Below are 26,443 nucleotides of genomic sequence, written 5' to 3'. Positions count from 1 at the left end.
GGGATAGATTCTGCACAGGAACTTGGTCAGCTTGTTGGATTTGTCATAATTTTTTTTAACCTGTATCTTATTCTGCATTCTTCCCAATCCCCAAGATGAATATTGCTGTACGAAACTTCAGTTACTGTACATTGCACAGTATGCATTTCTGTTCCTTGTGTTGTGTGGATGTAACTCCAGCCTGTTGCAGCTGAGTTGGCTTTCCAAGCAATAAGTCATTATGTCTGCAAAACACTTCTTATGATGTGGTTGTTACTTTCATTTTTCTTAAATTCTAGTTGCTGTTCAGTAAAACTGGAATGGATGTGGTTGAACTTGGTTTAAAATCTGATGCCATAACATGGGGTGCAACCATGCAGTTAAATCTCATCTCTCTGAGAATGCTGTGTGTAAATGGCACCCGGAGATGTTATGTTTACTCAGCCATTTCAGGCATAGGGCTTGTACATGCTTCTCTGAGCTCCATGTAAATCCATTTACCCATCAGTTTGTCATTCTTGTCTTGTTCCTTACAGCTCCGAGAGGTTTGCGTTGCGTGGGGGAGGCAGCCTGCTCATCAGAGATGTTACAGAAGAGGATGTTGGGATGTACACCTGCATAGCAGATAACGAGAATGAGACGATTGAAGCTCAGGCAGAGCTTGCAGTACAAGGTAGGAAGAATGGTTAATTTTCAGAGAGTTGATCTCCCAACTGTTGTTCCTAAGAGCATTCATGCATGCTTATAATTTCAAATGAGGGATTTGCTTATGTTACATGCGCCTTGTATGGTTAGAAGCTGCTGTGTATGTTCATGCAATGTGAAATGTGCTCGACGCAATATGCTCTAATGAAGAGGGAAAACGTCACAGTGTGCAGCTAATCGTATCTGAAAATCTACCTGTGTAACTCCTTGGGTTCTTCTACAAAAGGACGTTACAGAAAGTATTTTTTCAATTCTAAATATCCTGCTGCTTTCGAGGAACTCGACAGAAGGTAATAGCTGCGCTAATTATTTTGTAAGTCCTGGTTTTGTGCGTGTGATTGTTTTGCTTACCGACAAAAGCTGCTTTAAATAGAAGTAGCACTGAATTGTTGATAATGCTGAATTAAAAACTTTTCACGTCACGTGTACAAATAAGATTTTTTTCTTAATTGAAGCTTTATCTTGATTAAAGGTATTTCAGATAGAATTTAATTGTCACTTTGATGACAATGTGCAGTATCCTTGTAAGAGCTTAATCGACTTGTTTTATGAGGGATTATGGCTCAAATAAGTTTGTCTTAAAGACAAACCTTGAAGGGATAAAAGTTATAAAAATAATTATGGAACAACATCTAAGAAAGGCTTATCTATAGAGAAAACCTTTATGGCAAATATAAGATGTATTTTAGATTCTAATAGTGTGAAATGTAACGCAAAGGCATTGCTATTAGCAGAGTTGCTCTCAACAGTGTATCAAAGCTTAAGAAATTTTACCAGTTGAGGTATATCTACCGAATCTTTTACATTCTTTAGCTGGTGTTCAGGAAGTGGATTATGTTTCTGGTGTAGAACTGAGGAAGGTTAGACTGGGAGGTGAAAAGTGTGTAAATGAAGGAGCCACAACCTCTCAGAAGAAGTTGGCCATACTGAGTCCTATTTAGGAGGGCAGAATATAACATCGGGCTTTCATTGGTATCTGCAGCATGTTTACATTATCCTGTGGCTGTATTTCATGCCGTCCAGTTCTGTGCAAGTCAAAACGTGACCAAGATGCTGCACTTGCTGATGAGTATTGCAGAGGGAGCGCTCTCCTGAGCACACATTGTGCTCTCTCTGCATTCATACACCCAAGTTCCTCTTAACTTTGGCTTCACTTTGTGTTTTACTGCTGGCTGCTCTGGCTTCCTGAGCATCTCTTCAGCCTTACATAGGCTGCTGGTGCAGAGGCATTTTATTTAGCTCTGCCCTCTGCTAAAACTTGGGGAAGACTATTTGGTGAGGGCTGTCAAAGTGCAGCATTGCCCTAATTTTGACTCAAAGAGTTTTGAAAGCCAGCAAATTCAGGTCATACACCGTTTTTCTTATGTTGGTTCTTGGGCTGGGAGAATGCAGATAGGCACGGTGTCTTACATACTTAAGAGCTTGATGATTCATTGCACTTTATGATAGTTTAATGCAACTCGTGGTGTGCTGTTTAATTCAGTTCCAAATTATCTACTTTATGGCATTGACATGAGGCTTTCAGTTTTATGGGCAGTGGCAGAAATTAATATTATTAATGGTATGATACAATTAAGCAAAGAAAATCAAAGATAACACTGAGATTATAGCCTTAATGTCAACTATACAGCCAGGTCACTTGGGGATGAAAGTGGTCTTGAGATCACTCTTAGCTACTTATCTAAACTAATGTGATTTCTTTTTTCCACTGCAACAATTTAGAATATGTTCTGCCAATTCTTTTATGCCGACTCTTTTTTTTTTTTTCTTGTACATCTGGCACAAAAAAAAATAAAATCTTTTAATGCTTCAGAATTAAAATATATTGAAGATTATACAGAATGCATTTTGGAAGTTGGATTTCTGGTTTTATTTCTTAGTTCTAATCTCACTTAATTCTACTTTCCTTGGAGAGGTCACTAGAGTGTAATTGTATTTCTCCATTACTATAATTTGCTGAAGGATTTGAGTAACTGTTACCTGATCGTTGTATCATTTTCTTCTAGAATGGAAAAATCGTCTTCTGCCACCTACTAACGACATGATTTTGCTTAATTTAGGCTTATTCTGTCACTCTTAGGAATAAGGCTGACAGGAATTCATGCAAGAAATCCGGGCTTTTGGTATTTGATCCCCTTCTCATCTATTTTTCTGCATCTTTTGAAGCACGTACCTTGTTTTTTGGGTGATTTCAGAAGCATGCTAGTATTACTTTGCTACTGCAGTCAATCTCTTTTTCCCCCTCCTCTTATTGTCTCACAATGGCAATTCAATGAGTCATTTGTAAATTTCTACATGTGTGGCATTATTTGATGGCATTAGGACAGATGGAATAAAATGGTGTTCCCTTTGGTGACTCTCAACTGAGGTTAGAAACTATCCATTTTATCTAGAATCAAGGCTAAATTGTGTATGGAGTAAAGAGAACTCAGTGCTTTGTTTCATGACTAATTTTATTCCATCCCTTAATAAGGATACAAAGCCCTGGTAAGTCACACGCTTGATTCAGTGATGCAAACCCAGCAGCAATCTGCCATGCATCCTCTGCAGTCAGACTGCTGCCGTGCATCCTCGCTCTTCACCTGACCCAACCTTGTTGTTGTTGGGTAGGGTGCCTTGATGCATCTCACGTGTAAGAGTGTAGTGTGCTCAGCTAGAAAGGAGTGGGAAAATTCAGCTGTCCTTCTTGAGTTCCTGCAGAAGGTAAACGAGAGATAATTGAAAGCAGCTTATTTATAACTGCATAAAAATATAGCAAGTGATCAGCTCTCCAAGGTAATGTCTTCCTGTTAAATTTGGCACCGTTCTGAATTCAGCTAAATGTTACCTTCATGTAGTGAAAGTTAGTCAGTTCACGTTGCTAACACTGAAGGATGCCATCTGTTTCACATCCTTGGAGGTAGTCTTTTTGAACAGGCTATTCTGTAATTTAGAGGGGGAAAAAATAGGTGTTAGAGGGAATCTCGTATTGCCCAGATACTTGATATTAAAAAAAATATTTGGTTTAGGTTCTTTATGTATATTGCGGGGCTGAATCTAGAAAAATCTGGCTTTAGCTGGAATTAGTTCAAAGGGTTTTTAAGGGTTGAGGAGCACGTTCTAAAGATTTCTGTATCCTTTTATCTACAAACTGTATCTAGGTGCTGGAGTTAGGAGTTCAGAACACTAAAACCCGAAGTATGTCCTGGAAGATGATGGGTTTTAGTCCAGGTTCTGTCCATACTGCTGTGTGACACAAGCTGCTCCCCAAGAAAGGTGGGCTCTGTCTCTGCTTCCCTCCTCCCCAGGACCTGTCAGTCATCTGCAGGCTCGGCTGCCTTTGGTGAGCCCTAGGGCACCTCTGTTAACTTAAACAGACGTTTCTAAGTGATTCGAGTTGATTAGTTCATTTTGACTGAAGTGGATTAGGGAACACTTGGCTGTGGAGCTCAGTGGTGGATCAGATATGTGATTTTGAGGTGTTTTGCTTGAAAAGAGGAAGATGCACCTCAAAGCAAACTCACAATGCTGCTCTGCACCAAACAGCTACAGAAAATAAGTTTCTGGTTACATGAATGCAAATCAAGATTTCACATCATGCATCATGCTGTAGATTTCATGTTCAGGGGTGCTTTGAAGCTGTAAGAAAACATTCAATGTCCTGAGGGTGACCTGTGGCTGAGATGATCGTAACTCTTTAAGTTTAGCATTGCTGAATCCCATCCATGTTTGAGATGATCATTAGGGCAAAGCATGCAACAGGTAACATGTATGGCACTCTGTTCTTGCTTATTTTACTTAATCTTTGGTGCAAAATGCATTGCTTCTCAGGCCCAGTACCTAGCAGGTACCATTGCCAGGTGAGGTTGTTTCCCATTCAGGAGGCATTAACTCGGTGCCTGAAAGCCTTTGGTACCAAGTCACATTTCTGTTGTTGACAGCGCTCTTCCCCTTCCTGTCAGCAGGAGGAGTGGCACTGGGACCACATTTATATGTGACACATGAGTTGAGAGCACTGGAAAAATGTGTTTTGTGCTCACCAGTAATGAAAGAATCTGTAGCATTTCCTTTAGATAAGGGTGGGAAGCGTTGAAGGGGAAGCTGGGGAAACAAGCAGTAAACGTATTGAAATGCAGTCGGCTGGCTTCTGTTCTGCCTGAAACCTGCGGCCTGGCAGAGCCGTAGTGGCTGTAAATACTGAGAAGGTTAGAAGTTCATTCTTCATCTGGGAAATATTTCACATTTATTACAGTGTCCAGAGCCCCTGGGATTTCTGCACATAGTATGGTGTGGGTTAGATCACTGTGTGAGCTTCCTGCCGCCCATCTTGGTGCTTGTGTTGTAGGTAATGAGCTCAGAGGGAGTTCTCTCTTTGTGCTGAAATATTTACTGCTGCTAAAGCTGAACTGCAAAATAATAAAGCAACAAAAAAACAAAAAAAATTCCATTTTCTTTTTTTTTTTTTTTTTCCTTAGAAAATTGATACGGCAGGGATGAGGTCTTCAAAACAAACGGCTTTGTACTTCCCACTTATGTGAGGTTTAGAATTGCTCTTTTTTTATCTGTATTGTTACCTTTCGGTGATGTTTGGAGTTGCAGAAAGCTGGCTCTTGGGTCCTCCAGGGCAGCATGCGGTGTCTGATAACGCATCTTAATTACCGTAAATTAAACGCCTCACTGTGTCGATGTACCCAAACTGAGAGATTACAGTGAGTGGTTATTTTAGGTGTTTTTAGTGATAGACTGGAAGTTGCACATGGCAGCAGTCTGATCACTGCCTCAGATATCCTCCCAGAGCAACTAAATGGGGGGAAAATAGCAAATAATGGAAGGATTTTGATAAATGTTTTGCTTTGAAAGGAAATGCTTGAAATATTTTCAGTGCAGCTTCAAACCCTTATGCTAATGAAAGGTCCTTATTGCAGCCAAAAAAGCCACGTGTGTGATGGTGCTTTTCTTGCAGTGTACGAATGCCTTTTTTGTGCTTTCAGAGCAAGTGCTGCGTAGCAATTTAGATAATAAAAGAGATCCAGATAAAGTCTGTATTTTGTCTAGTCAGAAGGCTTTAAATTATTAATCAGTGACACGCCTGAGATTTGAGCAGGTTGTTATTTAAGCACACAGAGGAGCTGGTTGGTGGTTGGGGTGGTACTGGGAGAACGTTGCTGTTGGTGTAGCGAACCTAATTGCTCTGTCACTTACAAGAACATCCGAGGTGGGGAAAATCAGTTTCTACACTTGGAGCAATGCTTGTGCACCTGAAAGAGGAGAGGCATTTAGTGTGGATAAAAGTTCTGATTGTGATGGATGAAGATGGAGATCTTGTGTTTGCAGCTGATATTTGCTTTTCTTTGCCTCCTGCCTTTACAGTGTTTTGGTAGAGTCTGTGTGTCCAACAGCACCAGTCGCATCCTGTGCCCAATAATCACGTGTGAGATCTGTAGATGGTTGTGCTTTGGCCAAAATACCTCTTGTGCAGTTGTTCAAGTCTGTCTGTGACAAATGAAGGCCAGTGGTGTCCTAGGGTGCACAAAAAGCACAGCCAGCAGGTCAAGAGAGGTGATCCTGCCCTCTACTCCGTCCTTGTGAGGCCACGTTTAGAATACTGTGTCCCGTTCTGGGCTACCCGGTTCCAAGAACCCAGGAAGTTCTGTACCAACATGCAGAACTTCTTTATGGTGAGGGTGGCAGAGCACCAGAACAGGCTGCCCACAGAGGTGGTGGAGTCTCCTTCTATGGAGATATTCAAGACCTGTCTGGACACCGACCTGTTGTAGGGTACTGTTTTAGCAGGGGGTTGGACTCAGTGATCTCTTGAGATCCCTTCCAATAACCACGATTCTGTGAAATCAGAGGTGATCCAAGTCTAGACTGCTCAGTATGTCAGCTATGTCTTTATCAGGTCACCATACCCTAGCATCTTTTTTAGGACATCTCACAAAATGTTAAAAAATGACTGAACTCAACTGCTCCTTTGCTGCATTGCTGTCATCTGTACCAGCTGCAGTTGTCTTATCTACTGTTGAGGTTTCAAAGAGCATTTGATCCTGGCCCCGCAGTTTCCTTATTTTGCACAAAGAGCAGCTTGATTCAGTGCCTGCACCTTGCTAACCAGCCTGAACTAATAGGGCTCAGGCTGGCCATGTTAAGATTTTCTTTAAAAACAAAGCAAAACAAGTGTGGAAGGCAGAGCTGTAACATCTTAGGCAATGTTAGCATTGTCTTCCCAGAGTACATCTGAGATCTCCTCTGCTGCAGGCGCTTCGCTAAGAGGTAATGCCATCCTCCTTGGGAAACTGTAGATGTTTGAAAAGTGCATTAAATGGTGTAACAACAGAATGATACGTCGGGGTGACTCTTACTTTAGTATTAAGCTTCCATTATTATTGGAAACGATTCTATGGGAGAAATTCAAACCAACACTGAAAATTGCTAAAACCTTTCTCATACCTTCTAGATTACCTTTATTGATTTCTGTTTCTAATTAAACCCTGTGCTGTATCTTGATAATAGGCCACACTTCAATTACAGGTTCAGAAGATGCTGTGTTAACCCTCCTGCTGTCAGAGACTCCTATCTGGAACTAACTCTAACATCTCTGCTGGTTATCTTAAAACTCTGGTAGTCAAGGAGCAGCTATTAACAGTAAAAAGAGTCCTTCAGCTTTGTAGGTGTTATTTCTTTCGTCTCAGTCTGTAACACAACTTCCATTACCGATCTTTGCTCAAGTGCTACAAAGGAATGCAGTGAGTGCAGTCTGATGAGGGGAAGGTGCCCAAGCTGAACTCACTACTGCACTTCACAGTAGTGAAGCCTTTGACTATCCTAGCTGCTTGTTTTAAGCACGGTTTCTTGTTTATGGAGCTGCCTTGTTGATTTGGTGAAATAATATGGGTGCAGATCTCTTTCTACAGTCATTTCTGCATGTCACTTACATTCATGTTCAAGGGTAGTATTACTAATGAAAAACCCTCTACAAATACTCAGAAACGTGCGTGGGATGGGGAGGACAGAGATTGTACTGTATTGTAAGACTGCATAATTTGCTCAGTGTTTACTCGTAGACCAGATGTGCCCATCTAAGTTTTCACAAAAATAAAGTGTTCCTTCCATCCTGCAACAGATCATACTTCTGTGATGCTTAAAGATACTGTGCTCTAACTTCTGTTGCCCACCACAGTTTGGCAGGACTCATGGGCTCAGCAGGACTTCAGCTTGGAGCTGCTCATTGTCTAAATCATACTCTGCACTCAGTGAGCTGTTGTCTTTTTATTTTATACAACAGAAACAACTGTTTTAACATTGCCAATGCAGCAATATTGACTTTGCGTTGTGCCCAAATCTGTGCAGAATCTTATGGAGGTGGCCCAAAGCACCCCTACGTGATCTGTCCAGTTCTCACCACGTGTTGGAGGCGTATGATGCTGAGGCTTGTAAGAGAGAGAGGCTTGCCACAATTCTTAACAGGGACACAACGATTCTGTTTCTTTAATCCTGTTTCAAAAAATGATGAATGACCTTTGCTTGGACCTTGAAGGAGGTACAAGGTAATCCACTTGCAGCAACCCACATGGTTTGGGGTGTTTGGCTTGGGGGTGTTGCTGCAGAACAGGGAAAAGTGAATCTTGTGAAGTATTCATTGGGCAAACTTCACAAGCAGTGATCTCTGCTTGAGGCAGGAAAACACTCCAGGGGGTTTAGGGCTGGGTGGTTTTCTGACTCTACTTGGGGCTGGAGCAGCCGCCCTGAGGTGTGCCTTTGAGCAGAGCCCAATGGGATGATCTCTGAAACCTGACAGAGGTTACAGATGTGCTTCACAAAGTGGTATTTCAGAGAAGCTCCCATGGGCTGCAGAGCTGCTGTGGAGGCTTCACAGACAAGCCACTCGTTATGGTAACATCGTTCTTTTGTTTAAGATGTTGTGCAGTAGAGCTGCCAATGTGGTGTGTTCAGCTGGCAGAGCACAACACCCACCTGCTGACAGCCAGGGCCAGGAACTGGAAATGGGCGTGCTGTCCCTGTGAGCTGCTGGCACAGGATGTAAGAGACAGTGTTCATAAACCTGAAATGAATCCCACTCTTTGATCATGCTTGACTGGGAATGTCGTGCCCCCATTGCATCCAGAAACGTCAGCTTGCAGCACGTGCTCTTTCCAGCAGTGCTGACTTTCTGCTGCCAGGCAGGAAAGACCACGGAGGTGGCACTTCTGTTTTTGGACGTTGTCCTGGGAATGAGCTCTCAGGAACAACCCAGTGATGGTAACATGGCGATGCAAGTGAAGCCAGAACGATCTCTAGGTAATATTAATAATAATAATGTTGCAAGGTAGGCTTTTTCTATTCAAGAATGTCTTCTCTGAGAAACTGACAACCATTAATTATGAGGCTTTTCTGCATGAAACATCTGTAACTCATTAAACAACTTGATTACATGTAGAAAAAAATGTCTTTGTGTTATGTAGGTGCATTACAGTTATCAAACAGATTGTCATGGGAGGTGGGAGGTAATAACTTAGAACTGCACATGCAACAAACATGAGGTATGTCATGTACTTTAAAAAAGAAAGAAAGAAAAGCTTTGTGATTAATCTTATTTATGCATACGTGGAGGGAGAGAGAAAATAGCGTTAAGAAGGCCAAAACCAAATTATCAATAACCCATACAATCTGCACAAATGGCTTTCCTTGTAAATGTTCTTGAGTAATCCTTGGGGATAATGAAAATGTTACTAAATTAAGCAGCAGTGGCTTGAATATCTACAGTGTAGAAACTGATATTGAACTAAGGGAATTGTAAAAGCTGTTCTCTCTTTCAGCTAGAATTTCTAATAAATGAAGATGATATTAATGGGGGTCTGAACCAGCTGCTGCTTTATGGAAAGAAATACCTTCCCCTACAGGAATGGTTTTTAAAAAATAAATAAGTCTGTTCTCATTACTTTTCTTGGCCTGGGCCACCAGTAACAAAAACGTACATTTTTGCCCAAGTTTTATATTTATTTTCTCCTGACTCAAAATGTATTTCAGGGAAGAACTGCTACGTTAGTCACCTGTTTATCTGAAGAGCTCTCTCTTCAGGCAATCTTCAAGACCAGGCTGCGGGACAGAGGGTAAAACAAAAAAAAATCACCCCCAACCTGATACATATTCATGGTGTCCAGCTTTAAACTTGTCATGTGCTTTCAATATAGCCCTTGGCACTTGCAGTGCTTTTCCAAGGCAACGAGGCACTACAGAGCTAAGAGTCACACACATGGAGGGATGACTAAAGGCAGAGCAGTACAAATGTTCTTAGACATGAAGGCATGGTCTTCTTAAGGCATTTCTCCCTGATATTTCCATCAAAGACACTCTTAACATCATCATTAATGAACTGCTTGTGGATAGAGCAGGTATCTGTAATTCTTATCCGTTGTTGGGTGAAGTCGTAGGCACATGCATGGTTGGCAGGGTTGTAAATATGAATTCTGATCCTGTGTGTCAGCTCTGCTCTGTGGGGATCTGCACTTAGAAACCCCAGTTGTGATGCTGAGGAAGCATGGGGTCTTGTCTCATATTTAGTGTCACAGTGTCACATTCACTTCTCTGTCCATCCTTCTCTCAGGTTTGCTTTAACATAAATGAGATTTTTTATGTTAATGGTGGAAATAGCTCATTGTGGCAGTTTGGAAAGGACTTAATCCTTTTCTCTCTTTCTTGACTCAGCCCTGGCTTGTTGTGTAAATGCAACAAAATACCATTACATTTCATTATGGTTTAACAAATGCTATGTCTGCACAAGCAGCAGTGTACTACTTGAGGAGTGCTGCTTATACTAAGGAAGCCATGCTATGCTAGCAAAGATGCTTTCTTCAGACCCCTGAGGGAAAGAAAGAAAGAAGCTTAGAGAAGTGATGTGATGTCAAAAAGCTACAGCCAGGGCTGGTACCCCACAGGAATGGTACCTCTGAGGCAGGATCAGTGCTGACAGAATCTCTGGTGTTGCTTTTACCATAAATAAAAGCAGTATTTACCTGCTGTAAGACCTACCAACTTGACCTTGGAGTCAGTGGCACAGTGATGAGGAATGGAGCGCTGCTATTTAAAAAGGGGGATGCAGGCAGTCCTGCATTAGCCAGTATTCTGCTCCCATTCCCTGGTTTTCAGCAACTGTGCAATGACTGCCTCCTTGCACTAAAATGTCTCTCTAAAATAATATTCTTGAGCATTTTTCTTGCAATTTTGAGAAGGCATGAAGTTAAGCCTCCTACCAGTTTCATCTTGTTTCTGGATAAGGTGCTCTCCTTTAGATTGTTTGAAGGATTTAGTACCATGCATCACCTTACTGTGCGTGAATACATACGCACACTGTATGAAGCGTGCCACTGGGTTCCGTGTGACTTAGACAAGAGGATTAATGTGCATCGAACGCACAGCTGACTTGATACTATAACAGATGTAAATCTGTCATGGACAAATGTGAGAAGGGTAAGGCAGTTCATAGCCCAGATTTTGTTCCTAGTGCTTTTGAATACATGCTAAGGACTGAAGGTTATAGGAGATATGAAACACAGAATAGGCTTTGTATTGTTTTTATTCCCTACCAAAAAGACATGACGCTTAAAATTTCAATTAAAAGTAAAAGATGAAAGATTCAGTAGTAATTTTTAAATTGCAAGTGTGAAAGATTTCCAAGGAATTTAAATGTGTGAACTAAGAAGCTCATTAAAATGCCTTCTTCTTCGAAGCGAGAACTCTTTTTATAGAAATCGTGCCCTAAATGGCAAGTATTTTTTGTCTGTTTATCAGGGTCATCCTTCCACATTTAATTGGTTGAATCAAGCTCTAAGTTTGATTCTTAGGTTTATAGGTTGCAGTTGTGAGGTTTTCTGCCATTCCGAAAGACATTCCTGCAGTGTTTTTGCACCCCCCCCCAAGATTTGTGATGAAATCTGGGGGTTATTCTGAAATAGAAATGCTGAAGAGCCCTGCATTACCGAACAAGTCTCTAGAGAGAGACCATCACGTAAAGTAGATGCATGCTTTCTTTTAAGTTAAATTTTCATGATAGTTAAGCTGGCTCATACCACAGGATAATTTATTTCTCTAATGGGAGCTAGATGCTACACTTACTTAGATGCCTTATTATAAAGACCAGAGCCCTTGGAAGCCCTTGGTAGGGAACTATATGCCAAAGTTACAAAGATGAAACAATTCAGAAATCTGTTGGAAGGATGTGGGTTATCAGTGTTAACTTATTCCCTTAGCAACCTTGCAGTTAATGAGTTTCTCTTCATGATGAGAATAATTTAAAAGAAAAAACACTATGGAGTTTTAGTTTATCCAATAAACACAACTTGATAACGGAACTAAAGAAACCAAGGAATCATGGTGTAAAGCATGAGATGCAGGTGTGATTTCTGCCCTTTGGTGACACTTGAGAGGCTCATTCTTTGAAAGGATGCTGGGAGGGAGGCTGTTAGATGGTGTGAACAGGATGCAAAATGGTATGGAGAGGAAACCGGGAGTGAAGCAACCTGCCTAATGGTTACTGAATGGTAGAAGAAGATTTTTATATTGGCTGTTTCTTCTAACCAGACCAGACTGTCTTCTAAGGAGTGAATGATACAGTTGGTATTTGCAAGTCTGTGTGCTGTCTTTTGAGAACCTGAGGGAAGCAGCAAAGCAAAAAGACTAGAAGAGCAATTGAAAATGCCAGCCTCCTCTTCTGAGGTGGGTTCAGCAGTTCACAGCTTCTGAGAGTGAAGGAATGCTGCTAAGCATATATTTTGAGTAAAATCAGATGTTTTACCAGAAGTTGTGTGTGTTGCTTTGGGGAGAATGTTTAAAGAAGAATTTTGCCATTTCACTCCCCGTTTTGGGAAATCCATTTTCTTTTTCAGTACATGTAAAATTAATAACTTGGTTTGCAGACAGTATCAACAACAGCATAGCTCTAAATTATGGCATTTACCTGTTGCCATATTGCTTTCTTGAGTACAACTTGAAATGACATGGAAACCATTTTTCACTTTCCTAGTGAGAAGGTAGTAGAAAACTAGAACACGTGAGTACTATCCTATTGTATTCCCTTTGATGTAGAAAATACCTAAGGCCCAAATCATTGCACACTGAGTCAGTAGTTGAAAGCTGGAATGCCATCCAAGAGTAGTAAACATGGAGTGGGAAGGAGGAAATACAACAAACAAAAAATAGCACTGGAAGCTTTGTGGAGGAGAAGAGAGAGATGTTTTGCTGTACAAGATCAGGCTACTGAGGTCTCATGACGTGCAGCACATCAGTCCTTGGTTTGACTGTAGATTTCCTTCCAGTCATAAGCTTAATCTGAATGTTGCATGGCTATTGCTGTACTAATTTGCTTAAATTATCATTAGCGTACTTAACCGTTATAGGATTGGTTGTCAGAGTTGCTAATCTCCCTCTTTTGATTGTAATTGTAATAGTTAGGCATCAACTTGGAGGACTATAAGAAAGAGAACTGAGGATTTAAATAATTTGCCAATTAACTTTTGTGAAATTTAGCTGGATTGTAAGTAAGCGTGATGGAATTGAAGAAATAGAGAATTTGTAATGCTGCTTAGGTGGATTCCATTACCTCTTTTATCTTGTAATACTGTTCATAAAGCTCTGCCATCAACCTGGTAATGATACAGTGATGTTAAATCAGGAGTTTGAGTACTTGGCAAACATATTGTGACTTCTTATCTTAGGTTAGTAGTTCTCTTTGTGGCTCTCAGCCTCAGTTTCTTTAGTTTCATAGTGGATTGTAACTGTTGGCTATTGTTTTCCAAGTAGAAGTGCAGAAGAATGATGGTTGTGAAGGGGAGTAGTGTAGCTCTTGGCCTGATCTCTCTCAGCTGCTTTATCTGTGATATGGTGCTTTCTGTTTAATAAATTGAAATGAGAATAATTCAGATTTTTCATCACTTCTTCCTACTTCATGAACAATTACTGCTTTGTATCAGTATTATGGTTGCTCCACAGTCTTCTGTTCCTGATTGCTTGGAGAGATTATTTTCTCAAACACTTGGTTTACAAAATTTGTTTGAGTAAGAATTGCATCTCAAATTCTGTGATTTCTTAAGGAATCCAACACTTACTGGACTTTATTTTGCTAAAGCATTTGACTCTGAAGTCCGTGCTTTGCCCAGATTCCTATTGCTCCGTGTGAGCTGCCATAACACACAGCAATGGCTTTTGTCCTGGGTACGGTTTCAAGATAAGCAAGCTACAAATGCAGGCGTTTGGCAAATTCCTAAATGTGCTAAATCATGCAGATTTTTTCTGCTTCTGTCAAGTTTGTTACTTTCAGATTGCAGATATTAATCCAAGGACTTGGTTATTTTGGCTTAGGTTTACACTGAGAAGGCTGAGCTTCCTGCAAGCCATGGCCCCCTCAGCTAACCTTCTGCTAAGGGAGAATACACTGCAACATGCAGTTTGGCTTCCTTGGATTCACATGGAGCTGCCACTTCAGAACTGATTCTTGCAGTGTGATGAGAGTTAAGTCTGTAAATTCCAACATTAACAACACTGGAAATCTGAAAGATAATTTAGTGTGCTATTGTGCACCTGATGATACAGTTCAAGACTAGATTGCCTCGTTAGTTCTTTTCTTGTATCTGAACATGGTTAAATTGTTAGGAACTGATGTTTTACAACAAGAGCAGATTGGAACATAACGTTGTGGTACGGCGTGGGGTGATGTTTCTGTTCAGTCATAGACAAACAGAAAGATGTTCTGCATCTGTCCCCTTCTAACTCCTCCCATGGCCATGATGATGATCTGTTTAAAATCATCTTAGTGATAAAACTGTGGACAGATCAGTTTTATTATGCACACGCTTTTGTGAAAGACACAAACCCAGAAATACCTAAATGACCACACCAGACCAACTGACAAGCTCTTCTCTTTGCTATCTCATCCTCCACAAGTAGATGGCCGAGAGAGTTTAAGGAAGCTGCAAGAATATATGTCCTTCCCTTGAGCATGATCTCATTCTTATTTGTGCATTGGGATTTTCTGAGCTATGTGAGGCTTCTACATTCTTCAGCAATTTCCAATAGATTTCTTTACTGTTGGTCTGTCCATAGCACCCAAATATAACCATCTTGTACCCATAGCATCCCATCCAGTCACTGTTAATTTCAATTCCTTTTTTTGTTTTCTACTGCATAGGAAAAGGTTGAAGTAATCGGTTTGTATTCCCCCATCAGAGGACGCACAATTTTTGCAGGCCTTTATTGTATTCTTTTGTTTGTTTCTTTTCGGTCTGCAGAGTCTTGCATGTTTACTTGTTCCTTTATATGGAAGCTATTATTGAAGTGGATTGTAATTAAGGTTATTTTGAGGGTTTGTAAATTAGAAGAGACTTTGATGTGAAGATAGGCTTGCATACATTGATCTGGTAATGAAAGCAATTGGGTAACTCTTAATTGACATGTAAAGCAAGTGGGCTGGATTTGTCTTTGGAACCCAAAAAATGGAATAACATGAATTTGCCATCTCTTTTCCTGACTCAAGCAGAAAAAAAATACTTGTTCCTAATGAGTGGTTGCTGTGGGGATGTGCCCAGTTCCCACAGTAGTGCTCTCGGAAGCTCACATTGCACTACAGCAGAGATGAGAGGAACGTGGTGGAGCAGTGGATCCAATCAATTACTGTTACTGTTTGCAGACCTAGTTTGTTTAGGCGATCTGTGCCAAGCGATCTGTGCCAATCTGTACTCAGTAAGTAAACAGCTAAATATTAGAAGTTATCTTAAAATGGTGCTCTTTTTGGCCTCTGTCAGCTTCTCAGCCTCCTGCAGGCAAATGTACTGCCCAACTGTGAAGGCTGTGCAGGCAAATACTTGAAACATGGGAAATGTCAGGGCTAAGATTGCTGGCTGTCTTTAATTCATCATCTCCTCCTTCCCCCTTGTTACAGGGGGAAGTTATGAAAACACAAACTGAATTGTTCTGGTCCTGTTTCCCCGCAACATCTCACAGCTTTGTGCAGTGCACAAACTTCGTAATACTGATGTACAGGTAAAAGCAGTCACTAGCTCGATTTTTCTCCTTATTCAGGCGATAGTACCATGATAGTTCTCAGTTCCAATCCATATTTATTTCACTTGGCACCATGGAATCTGAAACATTCATAGCCACTAATGAATCTATTTTTACGCTTTGAAATGAAGTGGTACGGAATCCATTTTAAAAATTGTCTGAGATGTGGAAAAATGAAGATGAAATGCATCCAGCTGTTTTAGCGCCCATTTTGAGACACTTAAACATTGATTTTTCAGAATATGCTTCTTGTAATATGTCCCTTTAGAGCTGTGATCCAGCAGCTCTGCGCTCTGTCTGGCAGTGACCCAGGTCACAGCACTGTCACTTGTCCAAAGCTGGGTTGGCTTCATCTTTGCCTGTCGAACAAGAAGGATAACAGCTGCCTTCTGTGCGCTGAGCAGTGTGGGGTTCTTTGCTGCATTGCAGGGACAGATGAAAATGGGAGGTTTCCATCCATTTGCTGGGGATGCGGGATAGAAGCAGGCAGTGCTGGGTACCTCTCATTGAATTTCTTCCACTGTTGCCCTCCTTTTGTTCTGATGTCTCAGTGTTGTGGTTTAACCTGGAAGGTGGCTCCAGCCGCTCTGCCCCAACCTGTAGCAAAGCCTGGGGCTGTTATAACCAAAGTGCAGTACCCAGCACCAGGTTGTGTTGAAGCTCATCCTGTTGGCCTCAGCCCTTCAACGCAGCCTATCCAACGGCAGTTGTTCAAGGAACTGTATGGGGTTTGCAAATGCTTAATTTCTGTCTGAAATGATTCCGCAAAAACCCCTACCAGCCCATGAATCTGGTAACAGTAGGGTAAGCAAAAAGCATATATATGCAAGTAAAATAATACAGACCTTTTGAAGAAGGATCTGCTAATAACTTCAAGCCTGTCAGAGATGGGAAGCCTGTCAAAGAAGGCATGGGGTCAACAGATGATTGAACACGAAGGAAAGGAGGTGAGAAGATGGCCTGAAGCAGAAAAGTGAAGTCTGGATATCCATGTGCTTTGCAGAGCTGGAAGCTTCTGTTTTATTTTCTTTCTGAAAGCCAGCAGGCGTGTCAGAGAAACTACCTGCAGCTGCAGAGCAAGCGAGATGCATCTCAGAGCAAATCCACAAAGTGAACAGTAACGAATCGGCCCGACCAGATGGCATCCACTCAACATTTCTCAAGGAGTTTAAGTGTGAAATCCTGCGTGTTGTGTGTAACCTATCGCTTAAGTTGGCTAATCAGTCTGAAAGAAATCAGACAGAAGATGTTTGGTCAATGTGACATCAGGTTTGTAAGGCTTTCAGGGGAAGTCCGGGAAACTGTGGATGCTGTTCGGTGTTTTTGTGAGTCCTTTGGAAAGGAAGGCTGTGATGTGGCAAACGCTGCTGTTGGTTTGGACTGGAGCAGGGTTGGAAGAGGGAGTGCTGCAGAACTGCCTTGTTGTGCAAAAAGGACTGAAGCAGTAAAACAGCAGGTGCCATTCGTCGTATTGCAAAGCAACACGTGCAGGTAAAGGTAGTTGTAACTCTGCTTGCATGGCAGTGGGCTCTAAACTGCCTGGCCTTACGCAAGCATAAAGTACTGAGGTAATAATATGCAAGTCTTCAGACAACATAACATCTCATGAATTTTCTCAGGGAGTGACACTGAAGTTTAGAACTTAATGCTGTGCGTGTCGGGGCTGCTGATGGCTTCCCTGGGAGCAGATGGCAGTGGGGGCAGCCAAGGACTAACAAACCCAAAGGCAGCTTTTCTTTCTCAGGAAATCCCTCCTGCAGGGATTCCTATCAGCAAAGAGAATGTCTGGAGCTGTATTGTGTTTATGCTTTCGCTCTTCTCACAATTGTTTCCTTGATACCTGCAGTTGGCTGCTGTGTGGCACTGTGCAACCTTTGCTGGGTTTCTTTGTTGCTGGATGCGTCCTACTGATAAGCAACCTTTGTTTGCAAGCTATCAGAGCACAGTGACTTTGAAAGCCCTGCAAAGCAGATGCTGCATCTGCAGATACTGGTTAGATATGGTGGTTTAATTTCTAAACACATCCTGCTATTGCCAACAGATCAACTGACAGCCACAGCCAGTTTTTGCACTTACCTTTATAGGGATGGGAGTTACTGTGGTGTGGGTGATATTGCAATATTGGCGAAGCCCTAATGCCAGCATGCAGTTACTGTCCTGAATAGGTCTGCAACTGCAAAGGCACCACGCAAGTGAGAAATACAAATAAAAGTACTGCTGGTGTGTAGGGTACACTCAGCGCTTCTTCAGCTGTGAGTTTCTGCACCTGGAAATATTCCCAGACCGTTCTACTTGTGGATATGTATCTCCATAGTCATCTAAATCCAGGTGCCAAGCTCTCATCTCCTAACCTTGCAGTGCATTGTTTTGAGTGTTATCATTTTCAGAATAGGGCAGGATCTAGATCTACTCCTGTGTGAGAGCTCTCCCTCTGCAAGAATGATATTTATATACACATCTGATTTTTCTGTTACAGCAAGTATTGATGTGTTAAGCTCTCCTGCCTATTTGAGGTCTCCCATTATATTATTGCTTAGTCTTGCCTTTTCTCCAATAACCAAAACCAGGGCTTCCATTTTTCTTTTAGAGCCAATTTTCTGAGTCATTGATCATTCACAGAGCTTTCTTGTAAATCAGAGTCCACGTTTGCCTTGAAATATGGCACTCAGAGAGCGGGGCCAGCTGAGGGTTGCCGGGTGTTGGATGGAAGAGGAATCTCAGGAACTGCTGCCTGTGTGCTCACTGCATCTCGTGCCAGTGGGATTTTGAAGTCATGCTCAGGTCATGGCCATATTTATGATCTCTGGTAAAATCCTTGTTTCTAAGACCTTTGTCTGCAAAGGTTATTGCTATAATTTCCCATTCCATAAATGTACAGTTTATTATTTCTCTCTGAAGAAGAAATACACATCTATTGAATTTCATCCTGACATTTTTATTCTTCTTTTCCAATTGATCAAGATAATTTTACATTGTAATTGTTCTGTACTATTCACCCTCATCTGATTTCTCAGCAGTTGTAGTATCATTTAATGTGGGGTTTTCTTGTTGTTTTTTTTTTTAGTTTCTTCCTCTTCCAAAATGTTCATTCAGGTGCTGGCCTCTGAAGAATATTTCATGCTTTAGCAGTTTCCAAAAGGAAGTTACAAAGCGCCAGCCCAGCCATGTGAGGAGGAATATTGACTGCTCATTTGTGCCTTTCCAGCTGGTGAGCAGAATCTGACTGGTTTAAGATAGTCCACCAGAGATGGCATTTCTAGAATGTAAAAGTAGTCAGTCCCTCTTTCCTGCCTTATCCTTTAAAGGAGTAGAGAATGCAGGCTGGTGAGCATCCCATGTATAGCAAAGTGTTGGTCTCATGGTACCTTTGCTTTAATTGTCTTAAGACAAAAGCACTGTTGGCCATTTGTTTCTTAAAAACAAATACTTGCATTGTCTTACAAGGTAAGAAGAGGTAATGCAAGGGCTGCTCTGAAAGTTACACCTCCTATTTTATTATGTAGGCCCACAACATCAAAGATGGATGTTGGTGGTATGGCAGTGCATACCTTCATACTGGTTGAACCTTCCAACTAGTGTCCTGTTCTGTGTCATTGCTGTGTGACAGATGGCACCAGGGGGACACACTGACAGAATGGTGTCTGGCATGGAAGTGTGGATGGAGCGAAGGTGTGAAGCTGAATTCCTCCATGTGGAAAAAATGGCACCTATTGACATTCATTGATGCTTGGTGAGTGTTTCTGAAGACCAAGCAGTGGATGTGAGCGCAGTGAGGGGTGATTGGTGCATTTCAGCAGTGGTGACATGAAGGACAAGCCATATTCCAGATGGCCACGCTGAACTGTCACACCATGAATTGATGTTACACCATGAACTGACTAGTGTCTCCATAGCTTATCCGCATGAACTGGCTAATGGTGATGACTGTGCTGGAAAAAGGGTTGTTTTGTATCTTAGAATCTACTCTGTTGAATAGACATATTGTGCTCTTTGTATCCATTGTAGTTATCATGGAAATAAATAGGAAGCATTACTTTTGGAGCGACCTACTTATGTCACTGTCGTCTTCTGACTGCAGTTTCTGTTCATAAACTTCGGCTTTCATACAATAGCAGATGCTGTGCGTGTACTAGTTTACATTTTATCATCTCTTTGTGTCTTGGTACACTGATATTTTTTAATCCATTTGACAGTTTTCTGTGAATATTTCCCTAAAAAGTTCCATTTTGTCAGCTTTTGTTTGCAGTGCAAAATTTCCAGCTGCATATTAAGTGTGTTTTAAGGACATGACAGCTCTGTGCAGAGCCTGGGAAGACTTCTGCCTTACTGAGGCACAGATTTGGCTTCAAATCCTTTTCTTTCTTTCTTGATAGAACTTATCCATATACCTTTGCCATTTGTAAGAAAGAAAATTAGCAGTTCCCCGGTTCTGTTTTAAGTGCAGCTTCCTCTTGTTCTGTGGTTTGATCCAAGGAAACCAGCTCATTTGGAGCAGGCTGCCTGGAGAGGCTGTGGATGCCCCATCCCTGGAGGTGTTCAAGGCCAGGTTGGATGGGGCCTGGGGCAGCCCGGGCTGTATTAGGTATGGAGGTTGGCAGCCCTGCATGCAGCAGGGAGGTAGGACTTGGTGATCCTTGAGGTTCCTCCCAACCCAAGCCATTCTGTGATTTATAATAAAGTAGAAAGAACAGACAGCTGAAACTTGTACTGTCAGGCTTCAGTCTGTGTGTGGTCCTTGTGTTGGGCAGGAATTGGCAGGAGGTGGAGGATGGCATTTTGGAGCAGAGTCATTTTGGAAACGAACATCTTTAGAAGGCCATTAGGCTTCCTAAATAGTTTGTAATTACTCTTTAATACCACAATCATGAGACGTACTTGTAGACTTAGGTGAATGTAAAACGTAACAGAGTGGATTGCTCTCTCCTTAATAATTTAACATGAAAATTTATCTTTAATTTCTCTTATTTAATTGTTTGCATTCTGTGTGATACTTAAACCATTTGCCTTTGTTTTTAATGTAATGGGTCTGCTCCCTGGGTGCTCCTAAGCAATATGCTAATGCAAATAATTTAAAACATTTCCATCAAAGTCTGCCTGCTGTGTTGTGGCAATTGGCTGGCAGAAATGAGTTGGTTTCAGTAACCAGCCAAGGAAATTGATGTTAGTTTAAGTAGAACGCACTCTGACTGTAATGCAGTTTTCTCTCTGGTTAACTTTAAAACCAAACTTAACCCAAGCACTGAAGTGATGTTGTGTGGTCTGAGAGGGAGCTACCTGCTAAAATATCCATTGGTTTGGTGAATTTACAACAAAACAAAGTGTTTCAAATCATGGCAAACGCCTTACTAAATTGGAAGGGTGCTGTCTGCAGAAGTGTGAGCTGTAATTGGCCATCAGACTGGCTGCGTTGGGTGAGGTCTGTACTGCAGTGGTACCACTGAACACGTTAATATTGATTTCAGGTGCTGCTGAATGGATTAACATTGTCATCATCGTGCTCCAGTTACATCCTGCTCGTAAACAAACTTTCTGTTGTTAATATTAACTTTGTAAGGATTCTGAAATAGGATTTACCTAACAGAAAATCTTGTCCTCCTAGGAGGAAAGCTTAAAACTCCTCTGGTCTTATCATTTGAAATGCTGATTTGTAGAATCATAGAATGGCCTGGGTTGCAAAGGCCCACAATGCTCATCCAGCTCCAACCCCCTGCTATGTGCAGGGTCACCAACCACCAGCCCAGGCTGCCCAGAGCCACATCCAGCCTGGCCTTGAATGCCTGCAGGGATGGGGCATCCACTCATTCAGAACAGAACACAACAAGACTGGGATGCTACCCACAGCATCCATCGAAGTGCAGTTACAAAACTGAAGTCATTTGAGCACCAGTGCTTAAGGAGTGATTAATCAGAGATATGCTGTGAAAAAGGATCTATTTTGCTTTGTTTGTGTGTCGATACATGGAACGTATAGGAATAGCTGGGTTCCGAAACTGCTTTTGTATTTGAATGGTGAGCATTGATGGACAGAGAAACCCTTGAGTCATGAGGTGTACGTGTAAGAGAGCCAAGAGACGGTAAGGATTATTATTTGATAGTGTGATTTTGGAGAGGGCACTCCTGATTTTTGTGCACTGGAGGCAGCAGTGGCTGCTTCATTCGTGTCCTCAGCCACTCTTGTGCCGAACAGCAGTATTAGTGCTTGTTTAAAAAGATTAAGTCCTTGTGAAGCAGTTTGCAGCCTTGGTTCCTGCTGCACCCAAATGAGACTGTTCTTACACAGGTCATGTTCTGTTCCTATAAGGAAGTGGGATGGCAGTTCAGCCGCCTGTCTGAAGGATGCAGGCAGAGATTGCCTGGCTCATTTGGGGATCCATTTTAAAGGAGGTTAGATTTCTTAGAGTATTTTTGTATTATTTTCTTACTACGAAGGCCCAAGTGACCTGCATGCGTCAGTCCATGGCTCTGCCTCTGCATGGCTTTCTTAGCTCCCCCACTATCAGCAAATATGGCTTTGCCACCGTTGGTTTTCCTCCTCCTGGGGCAAAATAAGAGGATTTGGTTGTGGGGAAGGGGTAAGGTGTATGAAAATGAGTGATTGCCTGAAACAGCAGCACTGCGATGTGGGTGCTGTGGGAGAAGCTTCACTGCACTTGTAACTAAGCAAGCAGAAAGCGACGAGTTTTCTAAATGGTGCAGAACTTGAGTGTTGCCTTTTCTTGCTTCTTGTACATTTCTGGTTTCACGTTTGAAGTAAGGTTGTGAAGCCAGGAACCTTTGTTCTTCCATCCATGCTTGTAAGACTGAAAGCAGGGCTTTTCAAGAGCTGGAGAGGAGGAATGGGTGTAATTAATTTCCCTCTCATTTGCAGCAGTACAGATGGCTCAATTCAAAATAGATTCTTTCGACTGCAGCCCCGAAGGCCACCAAATTGTTCTCTTTCTGCCTTAATGAGAGTGAGCCACTGACCACTGAAAAGACATTTGAGGATGCAGTGTTTCTGTAAGGCTCAGCATAGCTGACGCTTCTTTAATATTCCTCACATTTACACAGAGGTGTCTAACACTTGACCACGTAAAAACTAACCCACGCATAGCAGCATTTTTCTTTGTGCTGGGTTGAGCTGGTGCATGAGCACCAAAGGGGAGCTGCAGACCTGTACTGCCTTTTGCTGCTTCTACACCCACGTCCTTCTGTCTGCAAAGGGACGCAGATGCCTTGTGCCAAAGCTCCTGGGGTGCTGTGCTGCACGCGGAATCCTGCAAGCATCATGCAAGCCAGTCGCCGTTTGTCTGTTGCCATTGAGAAAAATAGAGGAGTAGGCTGAGCTGCCAAGCTTTCTTTGAAGTTTAATTGTCTGTTTGGTACCGGGACACATAATCTTCCATTACAAATCTTATTTTATATGGTAATTGGCTCATTTGCTCTCTGGTTATCAATTGAACTTCTTTACCACAAACATCTGCACTTGCATTGTGTTAATTGGTGTGAATGCTAAACACTGACATAGTTAAACTATAGAAGTGCATTTTAAAGGCTTTTTTTTTAATTAATTAATGGGAAATAAAGGATAATAATAAAGGAAGAGAGCGTTTCTCGTATTATTTTCCCTCTGTAAATAGCTTGGCATTTCCTCCATGAGCCAGAAAAGCAAAGTCATTTTGGAAAAAATAATATTTCAGATTCATCTCCTATATAAAAAATACTTGAGATGATGGGATATCTGGATCAACTTGTGCTTTTGTGGCACGTCTTATGATTCAGTACTGGGGCCCACTTGTGCATGATGCCCCAAGTGCCAGATGCTGTAGAGATTTCCAGATGTCTTCATTACATAGTTCAGTTAAAAGTAATTCATGTCATAGTACTTTTGTTGAAGTAACCCTAGCAAAGGCCATCTTGAGCAGCTGTATTTTGTAGTAAGCACCAGTCCTGATTTTATTGAACTGCTGTTATATGCCCCGTGACATTGAGTTTCATGGCAGAGCTGCTAGGTACAGTAATTTGTGTTTTCTGACATCATTAGATGGATTGGTTTTCATTAAAACAAGCTGTATACTTTTGATGGTGGATGTTGCTATCTTGCATCTGTTAGAATTCCGGTAAGTTTAATACATTAGCTAAAGAATTAGTGTCACTTTGTGAAGACTGTTAAGAAAACAGGAGTGTTAATCCTTCACGGGGAAATGCTTCCAACTGTTGTGTTCCTACTTAGCAGTCATGGAGGCTCTTCAGAAAACTGGAGTGTGTGTGTATATCTCTGTGTATAGAGAGGGAAAGGAAATGAGAGCACTGATAAAGCAGACTGGGACAAGATTACTCATTAGTTAAAAATGCTGAAGATGAGATGGCAGTGATCTGCCATAGACTGGCTCAGAGATCAGCATGTTGCATCCAGGAGAGAGCAAATACAGTAATGAGATCAACCGGGCAAGATATTTGCTGTAGCAGTAGCACCATTCAGGCTGGTTTTTCAAGTCCATGTCTGAGACAACATGTAAAATCATCTGTGGGCTGCAAGGATTAGCACAGACTTGAGCAAGCACAGGAGGTGACTGAAGGTGGTGTGGGTGGTGGGTACCAAACAGCCTGTGCACACATGGCTTGTTGGGCTGGCCAGATAAAGGGTAGGAGGTGGGACAGGAGCAGAGGAAAAGCACAGCTCGCGCACAATAAAAATGCCAAGGAAGAACAGAAATTTGAAAATAAAGAATAAGTAGCCCCAGTTTTGTCACAGCTAAACTCAGAAGGCAGCTTCCAAATGCCAGAGGACCGAGGTAATGGTTGTGGCAGCTATTTGGTGTGGATGAGGGGTACAAAAATACTTGAATCATTCCAAGGAGTTAATGGCAGCTTTGGTACGTTTCTGGAAATGGGTGTGTGGGGTGGATGTTGGCAGCCATAGGCTGAAGGGCTTCTGTGTGAAAGAGTTCAAACTGTAAATGTGCATCATCCTCCCATAGTTTCAGGTGTAGGTTTACGTGTGTCTGACAGCTAAGTCATTTTCCTGCTCCATGGGTAAATATTTTCGTATTTAAATGTTCTCCTATTTAATTTGTAACCTGAAATGTGAGGCTTTTGGAGAGCAGCTTGTCTGCAGCTTTCTGATTTAAAAGAAATTAAATCCACCTACAACCTTATACTGGAAGGAAAACGGATCATTCAATAGGCGGAATCTAGCACAAAGTAGGATTTCTTATTCCTCAGCATGAAATAAACCCCACTGATAAGTGAAGTGTGCAGTGTGTTTGCCTGAACTCCGTAGCCCTTCCGTATTGACTTTCTATGATAAATATTGAAGGGCAGAGACTTCTTTTCACTCTTCTGGAACTTGAACAATCAGACCCGCCAAAGTCAGTCAGCAAATTGCCCTCATGTCAGCGAGCTTAATAAAAACAAATAAATCTGTGAACGTTCTTCATAGTAGATAGTATTCAAATTCTGCGTGCCTGCAGACAGCAATTCTTCCTTCCACCGAGCTACAGAATCTTTGAGTCCTCACACTCAGCTGGATGCTCCTTGGTGGCATGCTCTTCACCAAAGGTTTTTGCCATACCTGTGCATTGGGTGCTTTGGGGCTTGTGTTCCCAAAGGCTTTGTTGAGATTTTATGGCTTTTAAAGTTCCTGAGTTCAATTCATCTCATTCTGAATATAAAAAGCATTTTTAAAAGCAGCCAAGACCTGGAGGTGCCAGCTTTGGTCTGTCTTGTATGTTCTTACAGGAAGAACCTTTCTGATTTACTGAATACGCATCACTGGTCACACCTGCCTGTATGACATTACTCAAAGCAGTCGGAATCTGAGGAAAGTTTCATCTTGGTTTTATGTCCATTGATTTTTAAAAGTCTTTATTACATAGTTTTGCCTTTATTACATAGTTTTGCCTTTGTTACATATTAATGCCATCTCTTTCTTCCTTTTTATTTTCAGTTCCTCCTGAGTTTCTGAAGCGACCTGCAAACATTTATGCTCATGAATCTATGGATATTGTCTTTGAGTGTGAAGTGACTGGAAAACCTGCTCCAACTGTGAAATGGGTGAAGAATGGAGATGTGGTGATTCCAAGCGACTACTTCAAAATTGTTGTAAGTGTGTTGTCAGTTTTGGATGCGTTAAGCTATTGACTTGACTCTTAGTCCTTTGACTTAGATGTTGTACTGAGGGACATGGTTTAGTGGGAACTATTGGTACTAGTTGGACAGGATGGTCTTGGAATTCTTTTCCAACCTCGGTGATCCTATGGTTCTATGATACATATGCATGGAAGCTAAGCCCTTTCACAGGACCAGCTTCCTATTTCCTTACTATCAATGTTTGGTGCCTGGAAGAATTAATTAGTTTCTTCAATTCTGCAGTGCTCTGTAGTTCAGTCTATTTATTGGAATGCTGAAATACACTGCTGAAATTGTCTGAGTCTGTTTCTTTGTAGCTTAGGCTTTCTGTGAGAGACGGGGGCATGCGTGATGACAAAACACAAATTGTTGGTTGCACCTGTTGAAATGTGAGCTCACTGGGAGCTGGGTTTGCTACAGTCAGCTGTGATTGATGAAAATTACAATTTCAAACAGGAATTTAAATATAAATAGAACTGTGTTGTGGATCGCGAGTTTTGGCGCATGGGTGCTTCGGGTGGGAAATTTTAGATGTAGTGAAAGTCATTACTGAGGCATAGCTTAGAACTTAATGGCTGTATAATTATGTATACCTGAGGTTGTAGAATTGTAACAGTGA

General features: G+C 41.7%; 1 protein-coding gene across 12 annotated transcripts in view; it reads left to right on the top strand.

Moving 5' to 3' along the window:
* The window catches only part of NEO1 (neogenin 1), a 165,744-nt gene that overhangs the window by 74,471 nt on the left and 64,830 nt on the right, over positions 1-26,443 (top strand). For all 12 annotated transcript variants that reach the window (XM_085515955.1, XM_085515954.1, XM_015872358.2 and 9 more), the window contains exons 5-6: positions 516-652; positions 25,643-25,797. In XM_085515955.1, coding sequence (XP_085372081.1) covers positions 516-652; positions 25,643-25,797 — 292 coding nt within the window. The remainder of the gene's footprint in view (positions 1-515; positions 653-25,642; positions 25,798-26,443) is intronic.

Source organism: Coturnix japonica, chromosome 14 (assembly GCF_054131305.1).
Source record: "Coturnix japonica strain WE chromosome 14, WE-NBRP24, whole genome shotgun sequence".
NCBI lineage: Eukaryota > Metazoa > Chordata > Aves > Galliformes > Phasianidae > Coturnix > Coturnix japonica.
This window is presented reverse-complemented; position numbering and strand designations above follow the sequence as displayed.